Here is a 13,830-nt window from a genome sequence, read left to right as displayed (position 1 = left end):
TTATTCTATTTATTGATTACATTTACTTCTGGTAAAAATTGTAAATAATTTCAGATTAGAGATTCTTAAGTAAAGAAGACTTTTTTGCTTCTTATTGTACTTAATTAACCCGGAAGAAAAACCGGACAAGACAGGCTAAATTTAAATTTACTGGTTGAGATTTATCAAAGTCAAGGTCAGCTTGCAAAAAAGAAAAATTATTTTTTGTCGAACGCCTTCTACACGTGTGTCTTTTCTCTTGGACGTGTTTTTTTTTATTTCCATGTTGACAGAGAAAATAGAATAGATTTTGACTTTGTCGTATCATTTTTTTTTTGCTAAAAATAGTTTCTATGAATAAGGGAAAAATTGATATGAAATTTTCTTGATTAGAGGCAAAAAGGAACTTAATGAAGTGAAATTTTAAGGTCGAGAAATTGCCAAGTGTGTTATATGATTCCAGTGACCCTGGGGATTTTAACGATGACGCGTAGACGTTAATGATGCTAAATTACAACTGTTGATAGGCGAAAAGAAAAATTGTTGGAATACTTTCTTATCGTGGCTTTTCATTCTCAAGAAGACGCGTTTCCTCCCTTGAATCTATTTTTTTCTTAGATTAAAAAAAGGAATTGCAATTTTTTAATTTAGTTTCAGTTTTTTTTTCTTTTTAATTTTTTTTTCTTTACTTTCAAATTTTAGATAAAAATTGATAGATTATCTAATAATTGTAGTAATGGAAATAATAATAGTAGTAATGAAAATAAAAATAATTGAAGAAAAATAATAGTAAAAATAATAGTAAAAAATAGTAAAAAATAGGAAAAAATAGGGAAAAAATAGTAATAAAGATAAAAATGTCAACTAATTGCAATTAATTAATTTCAATCGTAATTTTCAAGACTAAAATTTATTTAATTAAAAAGTCAAATGCATTGCGTGACAAATTGACAGAAATAAAAAAAATATTTTCCAACAAAATATTTACACTGATAACAGAGAGAATATGTCATTTATAATAGGGAATAATAATTGAATGTGATTATTCAATATCGTGATTTGTGAAAGTGAATTAAATTCCATCTGGTCATGTTTTTGCAGTCTGTAAATAAGATTCCATTAATTGAATAATTTTTTTCCTCTCTTTTTTTTGCAAGCTCTCCAATACCTTCCGTTGGCTTATCTCGAAGATATTCCATCTCTCGCTAATAAAGAACATTTATTTCCGCTGTCGTATAATTATCAGAACTTGTTTAGTTCTCGCGGTATACTTTCGCTTTTATATGCGGCAAAAGTAGTGATGTAAAATATACGGAAATATTCATCAGATGTGATTTCTTCTACTTAGAAGTTAGAAAGAATAATTATTTTTCCTCACTTAATTTAGAAAAAATAATTAATTTTATAATTAATTAATTATTTTTTGGTCTTTTTTAAACGAAGAAAAAAAAGATTAATAAATTATACTAAACTGAAATTAAAGCAGGAAAATGTTTTTTTTATACAAAGAAATATACTTCTGGGTTGGAAATTTTCTTTTTAATTTTTATACTTTTTTTTAGAGAATTTTCTTTCGATGTTATTTGAGATTAGCTTTGAGTTCTAAAGTAAATTTACCAGAATTTGTTAATTGTAATAAATTATTTTCCAATATGACGAAATACTAATTTTTGTGATTTTTTCAATTTTCAGACAAGTATTGGCTCATGTGAGAACAATTCCGGAACTGATTTTACTTGGAAGCACGTCGCAAAACGTTAAAAGGCTGCCTATTTTTTCATTCATGGTCCGACATCCACGTGGTACATTTCTTCACCACAATTTTGTTTGTGCCGTTTTAAATGATGTTTTCGGGGTGCAAGCACGTGGTGGATGCGCTTGCGCGGGTCGATATGCTCACGACCTCATGGGAATAGATGAAAAACTTGCCAAGGAATATGAAGCCGTTCTTCAAAGGTAATTTTTCCCCAAAGAAAGAAAGAAAAAAAATCGTTTTTCTCATTCAATTCAATTCGGATTTTTATTTCAAAGATTTAACTACAATTTAAAGTATTAAATTTCAGAATTTAATTATTTTGTTTTAATCTGAAATATAATAAAAAAAAAAAATTAGAAAGAATTTTTTTTCAAATGATTTTTCGAAACTTATAAATCTTTTTTTAATTTATTTTTCTTAAACTTTGAAGTAAATTATCGTAAACTGCAGAAAGGTAATTCTATTTCGAGTAAACTAATAATCGTTTCACCGATAATTACATAAAAACGATTCGATCAAAAGTATTGAAAAATAATTTGAATCAAAAATATTAGAAAACCATTTGAATCAAAATTAATCAAAAATATTAGAAAACTATTTGAATCAAAATTAATTAAAAACATTAAAAAATAATTTTAAGGAAAACAATTTCGGGGTTGCCACAGGTCAGGAAAATCAAGGAATTCAGGAAAAAGTCAGGGAAAGTAAAATTGGTCAGGGAAATCAGGGAAAGGTCAGGGATTTTTAGTAAAAGTACTGGAAAAAATTAAATTTTTAAAATTCTTTGCAGAATTCCAATTATTTTCAAAAATTTTTAAAAAAATCTCGTCAAAATTTCAATTATCTTTATAAATAATAAAATTCTTCATCAAAATTCAATTATTTTTAAAAAATTTAATAAAATTCTTGTCAAAATTTCACAGGAATTCAATTATTTAAAATACAAAATTTCATAAAATTTTTCGAAAAATATCAATTTTTTAAAAAAAGATTTTTATAATATTCGTCGCAAGAATTCAATTATTTAAAAAAATTTAACAAAGTTCTTTTCAAGAATTCACTTATTTTTATAAATAATAAAATTCTTCACCGAAATTCAATTATTTTTATAAACTTGAATAAAATTCGTTGCAAGAATTCAATTATTTATATAAATAATAAAATTCTTCGCAGAAATTCAGTAATTTTTATAAACTTGAATTAATCTCGTTGGAAGAATTAAATTATTTTCAAAAGTAATAAAATTTTTCGCAGAAATTAAATTATGTTCAAAAATTAAAAAAAAAAAAATCTTGTCAAAATTCCAAGTATCTTTATAAATAATAAAATTCTTTTCCGAAATTCAATTATTTTAGAGAAATTTTTATGAAATTCTTGAGAAAATTTTAAATATTTTCATAAATAATAAAACTCATCGCAGGATTTTAATTATTTTTTATGCAATATTTTAATCAAATTTCTCGAAAAATGTAATTATTTTTAAAAATTTTTATTAAAATTTGTCAAAAGAATTCAATTATTTAAAAATTTGTTGATAAAATTCTTTATGAGAAGTCGATTTTAACAAACATTCAATTATTCAATAAATTATTTATTTTTTAATTTAAATAATTGAATTCTTCTAAAATTTTCTAATAAAAATTGATTTAAAAATGAATTACCGAACAATCGATTTATTATTCATGAAAATAATTGAATTATTGCAACGAATTTTATTACATTTTTTTGAGAAATTTTACTACTTGTAAAAATAATTGAATTTTTACGAAGGATTTTATTAGGATTTTTGTAAATAATTAACTTTCTTTCGCCTTCTTCATGTTTTTTAATAATATTCTTATAAGTTGTTAAATTTAAAAAGGTTTGAATTTGAATGTTTTGAAGAATTTTAATTCCTACAGAAAAATAATAATGATTAAATATTTATTTAAAAAAGAAGTTATTGATGTTTTTGAATAAATTTACAATTAAAGAAATTTGTAAATAAATGTAATAAAGCATTTTTTTTGAGTATCTAATAATTTTTAGAGTGAATCAGAATATTCTTTAGGGTCAGGGAAAATGTGAAAATTTTGTCTGGAAATCAGGGAAAAATAAAATGAAATATTTGTGGCAACCCTGAATTTTCATTGTTAATCAATTTTAATCAAAAACTTCAAAAAGAACATTTTTGAAGAAAATTATTATTAATAAATTTCAATCAAAAATTCAATAATCAAATAGAAAAGAATTTTTTTCAAATGATTTTTGAAATTAAATATTTTTTTCACCGCAAAAGTGAAAGTGAATTTATAAACTTATTCAAATACCTAGTCGTAAAAAATGTTTCTTTTTTGTAAATATATTTTAAATAAAATTAAAATCAAAAATAAAATAAGAAGTAAATGTAAACATTGAAAATGAGTAAGAAATAAAAGTAAAATTAAAAAATTGATTAAGAAGTAGAAGTAAAATTAAAAATGAAGAATAAAGTAAAAGTAAAATTAAAATTAGAATTTTTATTATGGAAATATATTTGAATATTGTGGAAAATGGATATCAGTAGATTTATGAATTTCGCTTGTGGAGATATATACAGGAAACGCATAACCACGCGAAGTTATTGTATCTTACGAAGAGTTGTATTACTCTCTGGCGGAAGTGCATAATAAAACACGCAACTATGTAAGTGACTTTTGATGCGGCTGTTGTTTAAACATTAATATACAAAATCTTCATATATGACGTTAGTTTTGAAAAAAAAAATTGATTGCCTCCATTCATTTATAAAATAACAGTACTCTCTTTCCTTAAACGAAAAAGTTGTTTGAAAAAAAAACGACTCTTCAACGTCATATACTTCTTCATTAATATTTATGACTTGCGTAATATTTTAAATTAAATTTTTTTTTAACAAACTTAATTTTTTTAAACGTATAAATTCGATTTTTTAACAAATAAATCAAATTTTTTTTAAATGTAGATAAATTAGATTTTTTTTGAACGTATAAATTAAATTATTGTGAATGTGAAAAAAAAAATATTGTGAACGTAAAAAATAAATTATTGTGAATGTAAAAAAAATATTGTGAACGTATACTTTTAATTTTTGTGAACGTATAATTTAAATTTTTGTAAACGTGTAAATTAATTTTCGTAAACGTACAAATTAATTTTTGAAACGTAGAAATTAAATTTTTGTAAACGTACAAATTAAATTTTTGTGAATACACAAATTAAATTTTTGTAAACGTATAAATTAATTTTTGTTAACGTGTAAATTAATTTTTGTGAACGTACAAATTCATTTTTGGAAACATAAAATAAAGTAAAGGTAAAAATTCGAACTCATTTTTCTCAAAGGCAAAAGAATAAAAATAACAAATCGAATCTAAAATTTATCAAAAGCAATAAAGTGTATTAATAAATCGAGAGCCGAAATAAATACGTTATTCATAAATAATAATCAGGCGGGCAAAGTTTGGTATATAGAGAAAAAAAAGAGAAGAAAAATAATATTGAACCACAAGGTTCATAAACCTGAAACCGGTCTTTTATGATGTATACACATAAATATATTGTGAGAAATCTCATTTGAATGTAAATTTCTCTTTCTAGTGGTGGCGATGACGTCAAGGAAGAATCGAACGCTGAAGCTCTTCGACCTGGTTTCGCGCGATTATCCTTTCCCTACTTCATGTCCGAGGCGGAAGTGGCATTTGTCCTTGAAGCTTTAAAAATGGTGGCGACCGAAGGCTGGAAACTATTGCCACAATATGTTCTTAATCCTGACACTGGTGAATGGAGACATCATACCAATAGCGTTTTCAAAGAACGAAAATGGCTCGGTGCCATAAGATACACTGACGGAAGAATGAATGCAACCGAGAGACGTGTTTCCGGTTCTGGTATATTCCCACAGAGTCACAGCGATTGCTTACAGACTGCTAGAAATATTTTCAATAAGGCAAGAAAAATGGCTCAGAGATATCCACTTCAAATTGATCATTCTGTTATTTTTGATGAGAAAGCCGAGAGTCTACGTTGGTTTATTTTACCCAATGAGGCGCAGGATCTGCTTCTTGGAAATTCGCAGAATGTCAAGCAACACGTTCCTTTCGATCCAGCAATGTACAAGTGAGTCATTCTGTTTTTTTTCTTCTTTTTCTCGGATTTCTTTTTCATTTTCCTTTTTTTTCTGAGGCTTCGCACTCTTCCAGTAAATTCATTCATCATCAATGAAATACTATTTACTAACTTTTTTTTACGATTTTCTACTATTTGCATACATTCTTTATTTAGCCAAAGGTCAGGGAAAAGTTAGGAAATTTCAATCGAAAAATACTGGCAAAATAAGAAACTTCGAATTTATAAAAAAATTCTAAATTTTTGTGCCCAACAACCTTTGGAAATATATTTAAAAAATTTAATTCTTCTTGCATTTTTTCTCGTTTGCCTCATAAACTTTGAAATCGTCACGAATTTTAAGACAAAACAAAATTTTCATTTTCTTTCTATTTATGACAATAATTAAACTTTTTAGAATATGAAATTCGAATTTATTTATACAATAATTTAATTCTTGAAGAATTATAATAAAATTATTACTTATAAATTATTTAAAGAATAATTTTACTTAAAATGTACAAAAGTACTTCAAATCTAAAAGACTTGTGCTTACAATTTTATAAATCAATTCAATTACTTCCAATAAAATTTTAATCAAATTCTTCGCAGGAATTCAATTAATTTCAATAAAATTTTAATCAAATTTTTTAAAGAATTCAATTATTTTCTAAAATTTTAATAAAATTCTTCGAAACAATTCAATTATTTTTATAAATAGTCAAATTCTTTGCAAGAATTAAATTATTTTTATAAATAATAAAATTATTCTCAGGAATTAAATTATTTTTATAAATAATAAAATTGTTCTCAAGAATTAAATTATTTTCAAAACAATTTTAATAAAATTTCAAGAAAGGATTCAATTATTTTTAAAAATTAAACCTATAATAAAATTTTTCTGAAGAATTCAAATATTCTCAAAAAGTTGTTGATCAACTCTCTTAGAAGAATTCAATTATTTTCATAAATAATAAATTTCTTTGTATGAATTCAGTTATTTTCAATATTTTGAATGAAATTTTTTAATTAATTCAATTATTTTAAAAATTTGTAATAAAATTCTCAGGAGAATTCAATTATTTTTAAAAATTTGAAGAAAATTCTTCGAAAGAATTCAATTATTTTCAAATTTTTCGATAAAATTCTTTGCAAGAATTCAATGATTTTCAATACATTAATCATTTTAAAATACAACAATTTTATAAGAAAAATTATTAAAAAAGTTAGGAAAACATTTTAATTTAGAAATAATTACAATTTAAACTTTCTGATATAATTAAGTTTCAAACGGTTTTACATTGAAATTATTTAAAATTTAAATTTCTGTGAAAAAATATATTTAACATTTTTTTTTAAAATTAGGTTTTTGAAAATTATTAATGATGATTATTCAAAAAATTGATTACTTTGTTTTAATTGTCGAAAATTTCTCTTGAGACATTTAATTACTTTGGAAAATTAACATTTTAATATTTTTAATAAATTAATTTATAGATTTTTTTTATCATAATTTTATAAATTCAAATATCTAAAAAAATAAAAATTACTGTGTAACATCTACTCTATAATTAAAAATCTACTTTTTTTAGAGTTTTAAAATTAGGATTTATTAAAAATTAAATATTAATTAAAAAATTCAAATAGTTTCGAAACATTTTACTAAATTTCAATTATATGGAATATTTTCAATTATAATATTATATAATATTTTTATCTTTCAAAAATTATTTTTAAATATTTTTAAAAAACCAATTTCAAGAATTTTTTTTATTATCATTTTTTAAAATTCAATTACTTTCAATATTTTTACTTTAAAAAAGCCATGAGAAATGAAAGTTACATTTAATATAAAAAATTGAATTTTTTTAGTACTTAAATAATTGAATATTTTTTATTTTTTATTTCTAGAAAATATTTGGAAGATTGTCAAATGTAATTTTCAGAAATAATTAAGTTTCAAAAGGTTTCACATTGAAATTGTATTAAAAATTGTAGTGCTTAAAATAAATATTTATTTAATAATATTGGTGAAGTTTTGAATAAATAAAATTTTTAAATTCTGAAAAATTAGATTTTTTAACAATTTTAATTGCAATTTTTTTTGAAAATAATTGAATTTTTGGAAATGATTTTAAAAAATTGAAACAATTGGACATTTCGTCAAATTTAATTCAAATAAATTTTACATTTTTTTAAAGAATTTCATTATTTAGTTTCAAAAAATTTTTATTTTATTTCTTATTTCATTTTTTTAAAATAGTCGTATTTTGGAAGAAATCTAACTGAGAATTTTTTATTTTCATTTTTTTTCTTTCTTTCGTTTTTTATTTTTTATTCTTTCATTTTTTTCTTTTTATTTATTTTCATTTTTTTTTCGTTTTCTATTTTTTTTTCTCCAATTTTTTTCCTGTTATTTATTTGCATTTTTTTCTGTTTTCATTTTCTATTTTTTCCTTTTATTTATTTTCATTTTTTTTCTTCTATTTTTTCCTTTTATTTATTTTCACATTTTTTCTTTTTTTTTTGAAAAACAAATTTAAAGCTATGAAAAAATGAGGGACTGACTCTGCTTTCATTTTTTATTTTATTTTCCTTATTCTTTTTCTTTTTTCTCTTCTTCTATTTTATTTTTTTCCTTCTAATTTTGTCTCTATTTCTACTCTTCCTTTCTCATATTTTCCTCAGTTCTTGAATAAAAGTCCCTGACGAATTTTCTACTTATTTTCAGAATCGTTGGTCATCCATTTTTCGACACCGCACCAATATCATCAAATTCATACGTATCGAATGTTTTTGCCATTAGGAGATTAAACAGCGATGTGCCACGATCGGGAAATCCGCCGATTTCGCCAATTTCATTGAGGCATCGAAGTCTCCCCGCTTTGCCGAGCGATGGAAAAAATGGCAAATACAAATTGAGAGTGAACGACGTCGACGATGACGATGGACAAAAATCACCGGCCACTTGTCCCGGTTCACCAATGCCGAGTGTTAGATTCGCCGTCGGTGAAGTTGTCTCATCAGGAGCAGTTGGAATGCTCGGAACGACGCCAACAGTAGCGAGACTGATAGCGAGCGAGCAAAATTTATGCCCTGGCACTGGTGACACTTTTGTCGCGAGAACCAGATGCAATTCCCTAGGTAGTAGCAGTCGATGTCGAACAACATCTGGCGGTACAACATCACCGGTTCCAATTCCTCTCAGTCCGCAAACACTCGCGAGTTTGGGAATTGCGAATAATCGGGAAAATTCACAATCGCGATTTCGTCACTGCAGTTGTAGTAGTCAAACGGATTTGAATGGATCTTTCGATTCGGATGCTGCTATTTCACCGAATAGATCGTCATCGTCGCTTGGTCATGTGCCAACATTCTCGTGTTCGTTATCAATTGATTCGGGGGTGAACGCTAAAAGTCACGGCCGATCATCGCCTTCGAATGTCAGCCAAAGTTCGGAGGACGATCTTCGCGCTTATCTCAAGGAGGTGACGAAGGAACTCGCCACTGAAATTAAATCCGAAATACGAGAAGTCATCTCGAAAGTTGACGATGTTCTCTCTGAGACGAACACTTGTGAAACGACACCGCAACATCTATCGAAACAACAACAACAACAACAGCAGCAGCAACATGATTCGTTTTCAGCAAGCGATATCGCTGAATATCTCATGGAATTCTCCAAGGAGATGGCGAGTGAGGTCAAGTCCGAAATTAGGTGTATGGTCAACTCTGTCGATGGACTTCACAGGTAATTTTCATTTATTTTCAAAAGTTGATAGTTTTCTTCTTTTTCTTTTTTTATTCAGAGTTGTCAGTCAAGGAAATCAGGAAAAAGTAAAATTTTTCAGGGAATTTTATCAAAAGTACTGGAAAAATATTCAATTTCTTGAATTTATAAGAAAATTCTGAATTTTATTGTCCAGCAGCTTGTAAAAATATTGAAAAGATTTAATTTTATTTTAAATTCTTTCTATTTTCTAAAAATAATTATTGAACTTTACAAATTTGAAATTGAATTTATTTTAAATAATTTAATTCAGGAAAAACTATCGAAAATTCATTATTTATGAATTATTTTGCGAACAATTTAATTTTTTATTATTATTATGTAAATTACATTTTTTTATTTTCAAATATCAACTTCAATTTTTGAATAATTTCAGATTGAAGATTAAATTTGTTGTAAAAATTTGAAAGAATTCCATTATTTTAATGGATAACATTTTTCGCAAGAATTTAATTATTTGCATAAAATTTCCTTGAAATACTTCAAAACAATTCAATTATTTTCTAAAATATTTATTAAATTTTTTTTACACGAGATTCAATTATTTTCAATACAATTTTAATAAAATTTCTTGAAAGAATTCAATTATTTTTAATAAAAATTTAATAATATTCTTATTCTAAGAATTGAATTATCTTCAATAAAAGTTCAATTACATTCGTTGAAAAAATTTTCAATAATACAATTATTTTTCAATAAAATTTTAATTGAATTTCTCAAAAAAATTTAATTATTTTATTAAAAACATTTATGTAAAATACTTCAAAAGAATTAACCTATTTTCAAAAGTTTTAATAAAATTCTATGTAAAAATTAAATTATTTCAAAATCAAAATTATAATAAGTTACAAAAATTACAAAAAGTTATCAAAAATGGTAGCTTTTAAAATCGAAAAAATTTCGCATATTAAGGCAAAATTGTGTAAAATAAATTAATTTCTAAATTTTTTTTTGCAATAATATTATCACAAAACTTATTCCCTAAATTTGAATTAGTAAAAATTTGAACTAAGTAGGAAAAAAATGAAATGAACTTCCCAAAAATCAATTTTTTAATTCTATACAGAACAAGACAAATAAAAAAAAATAATTCTGTTTTTCTTAGAAAATAAATTTTAAAAAAACCTTTTTTTTTTGCATTAATATTATAAATAGTTTTTCTGCAATAATTTATGAGTAATAAATTATAGGTTTAGAACAGTTGAATTTTAAAAACTATTAATAAAAAATTCTGAAGAAGTTATTTTTTTCAAAATATTGTTATTAAAATTTTGTTTTGAAATTAGTTGTATTTTTGAAATTAAATTGTAAAAAATTTTAAAGTGAATTTCAGAAATATTTTAGGTGGAATTTTTTTTCTTTAAGTAAATAACTGAATTCTCAATTCTTAATAATTCAATTTCTTAATTCTTGAATTTCTCAAATATTATTAAAAATAATTGAATTAGAGAATAATTTTAGTTAAAAATTCTAGAAAATAATTGAATCGAAATCTTGAAAATAATTTTCGATAAGTTGCAGTAGCAATTCTTATATAAATTATTGAATTTCAACGGATTTGAAATTTGGAATTTTTGAAAATCTTAATTTCTGTGGAAAAATAATAATAATTAAATATTTATTTAAATAAAAAACTGTTGATGTTTGGAATAATTTTACTGTTAACGATATTCAAAAATGTATTACAAACATTTTTTTGTGTATCTAATTATTTTTGGAGTGAATTAAAATATTCTTTAGGGTCAAGAAAAAAGTTAAAACTCCATCTAGAAATCAGGGAAAAGTCAGGAAAAATTAAAATCAAATTTTTGTGGCAATACAATTTTCTTTCTTTATTTGTATTTTTTTGTTTAGTTCTTTTTTTTAAATCAGGGAAAAGTCAGGAAAAATTAAAATCAAATTTTGTGGCAATCCTATTTTTTTCTTTATTTGTTTTTTTTGTTTAGTTCTTTAATTGCTTTGTTTAATTTATTTATTCTTTTTTTTAAAATAGAAAATCAAATTTGATACAAGGTTCATAATTACACGTCTGATGAAGAAAATAATTGCCTCCAGGTATTCGCCAGACGACAGATCATCATCGGAGTGTGCATCTCCAGCGGAAAGGAGACGCATGGTTCTGCCAACTTCTGCACGTCCACGAACTCCAGTGATTCTGGGAAAACTCGGCGAACTCAGTCAACAGGACAGTAAAATGTCCAGTGAGTGTTCATCAGACGAGACTGTGATATACGTTGTAAAATCGAGTGCAGGCGATGGGGAGAAAAATACAGACGAGGACGATATTGATGACGATGAGGATCATGAGGAGCATAATGAGCCTGAAAAAGCCTTGCCAAAAATCTATTCGGCAGTGAATTCGGTCAGTTCACAAGACAGTGGAATTAATTTGTCATTCCATGAGAATGACAAATCTGGCGAATCACCGGAAATTGGTCGTAGCAGTAGTGCTGAATCAAATTCAAATGGTTACTCGAGAAGACCACGTCTCACGATAAATACGGGAATAAATTTCTCCAAACAAACACGACTAACGAACGATGATTTATCTGAGGATGAGGAGGCGTTCCTCCTCTCGGAGAGTTCCGGTCAAGAGGGCGAGGAAGATTCAAAAACAGAAAATGGAATCAGCTCGGTACAATTGTTGTGGCATTGTCCACCGAAGAATGTTTGGAAACCGGTGGTAGCTGCGATGCAGGAATTTGAAATGATTAAGGATAACGATAGGGTTTTGGTTTGTTTGTCATTGGGTGGACGTAATTCATTGGCACTTGTTCATACTCTTCATCAATATCGATTCTATGTGCGCTCAAAGGGAATCGATTTTGGAATTGGCGTTGCTGCTGTTGATGACAGTCGACACGATCCTCTTGAATCAATGTCATATCTCAAGGCACTGGACGTTCCGTATTTTTATGAGGAGGTTCATTCGGGTGCTAATCAGGAGGACGATGACGATTCTGGGTCGAAGGCGTCAGACAATGGACCCTGCAGCTTTTGTGATAAATCGACACGCGCAAGACTCTATTCCGTGGCGAAAAAACACAATTACAATGTTCTTGCACTCGGACAAAATTTAGATGATCTCACCGAAGGTTTTCTTGCCTCCGTCTTCCATAGTGGAAAATTGCGAACGATGAAGGCTCATTATAATATTCGCGAGCAGGACCTCAGGGTTATCAGACCTTACGTTTACGTCAGCGACAAGGCGCTTCGACAATTTTTCGACGGAAAGAAATTACCACTTTTTCGTGAAGCCAGTAATGAAGAAGCACTTCAGGTAAAGTGGAGAATAAAATTAAATTTCAACGGATAATATAATTTTTATTAATAAATGTTGAATTCCGGTAATCTGTTCGCAGTTTGAAGTTAGTTATTGCTGGCTTTTTTGTTTCCTAACTTTTATTAGTTTTAATTTAATAATTTTTCTTTTTAAATATTTTCAATTTTAAAATTAGTTTATTAAAAATCATAGAATTTTTGCAAAGAATTTTTTTAAAAGAATTTAAGAATAATTTAATTCCTTTGAAGAATTTTATTATTTATGAAAATAATTGAATTCCTTCGAAAAATTTTATTATTTATAAAAATAATTGAATTCACGCGAAGAATTTTATTAAAATTTTTAAAAATCCTAATTAAATTCTTTTGAAGAATTTTTTTTTTTTGAATTTTCCTAAAATAATGGAGTTTTTTTTAATAATTTTAGTTGAAAATATTGAAAGTAATTGAATTTTATGAACAATTTCTTTCAAGTTTTTAAAATAATCGTGTTTCTTAATAATTGAACTTAAACATTTAATTATTGCATTTTAATAAAAGTTTTAGAAAATAATTAAATTTTTCTCAGAATTTTATTACAATTTTCTAAAATAATTTAATTCATTCAAGGAATTTTATTAAAATATAAAAAATAATTAAATTCTTTCGAAGAATAGATATACTAATTAAGGGTTTTGACAATAATTAAATTCTTTGAAAAAAATTTCTTTAATTTATTGAATATAATCGATTTTAAAAAATGTAATTAAAAATTTTACTATTAAAATTTTATTGAAATTAGTATTAGAAAATTAAACTCTTTTAAACCATTTTATTAGATTTTTTGCAAATAATTAAATTCTATTGAAGAATTTCTTTAAGTTTCTTTGAAAATAATGTAGTTTTTTGAATAATTTTAATTGAAAATTTTAGAAAATAA

The 13,830-nt window shown here is 25.1% G+C and overlaps 1 protein-coding gene across 5 annotated transcripts in view; it reads left to right on the top strand.

The window, feature by feature from the left end:
- Nucleotides 1-13,830, top strand: part of LOC122501775 — a 126,751-nt gene that overhangs the window by 108,846 nt on the left and 4,075 nt on the right. For all 5 annotated transcript variants that reach the window (XM_043611530.1, XM_043611539.1, XM_043611521.1 and 2 more), the window contains 4 exons: nt 1,672-1,935; nt 5,333-5,851; nt 8,571-9,590; nt 11,685-12,909. In XM_043611530.1, coding sequence (XP_043467465.1) covers nt 1,672-1,935; nt 5,333-5,851; nt 8,571-9,590; nt 11,685-12,909 — 3,028 coding nt within the window. The remainder of the gene's footprint in view (nt 1-1,671; nt 1,936-5,332; nt 5,852-8,570; nt 9,591-11,684; nt 12,910-13,830) is intronic.

Source organism: Leptopilina heterotoma, unplaced genomic scaffold (assembly GCF_015476425.1).
Source record: "Leptopilina heterotoma isolate Lh14 unplaced genomic scaffold, ASM1547642v1 Lhet_105, whole genome shotgun sequence".
NCBI lineage: Eukaryota > Metazoa > Arthropoda > Insecta > Hymenoptera > Figitidae > Leptopilina > Leptopilina heterotoma.
Note: the sequence above shows the minus strand (reverse complement) of the source record. Positions and strands in the feature narration are given on the sequence as shown.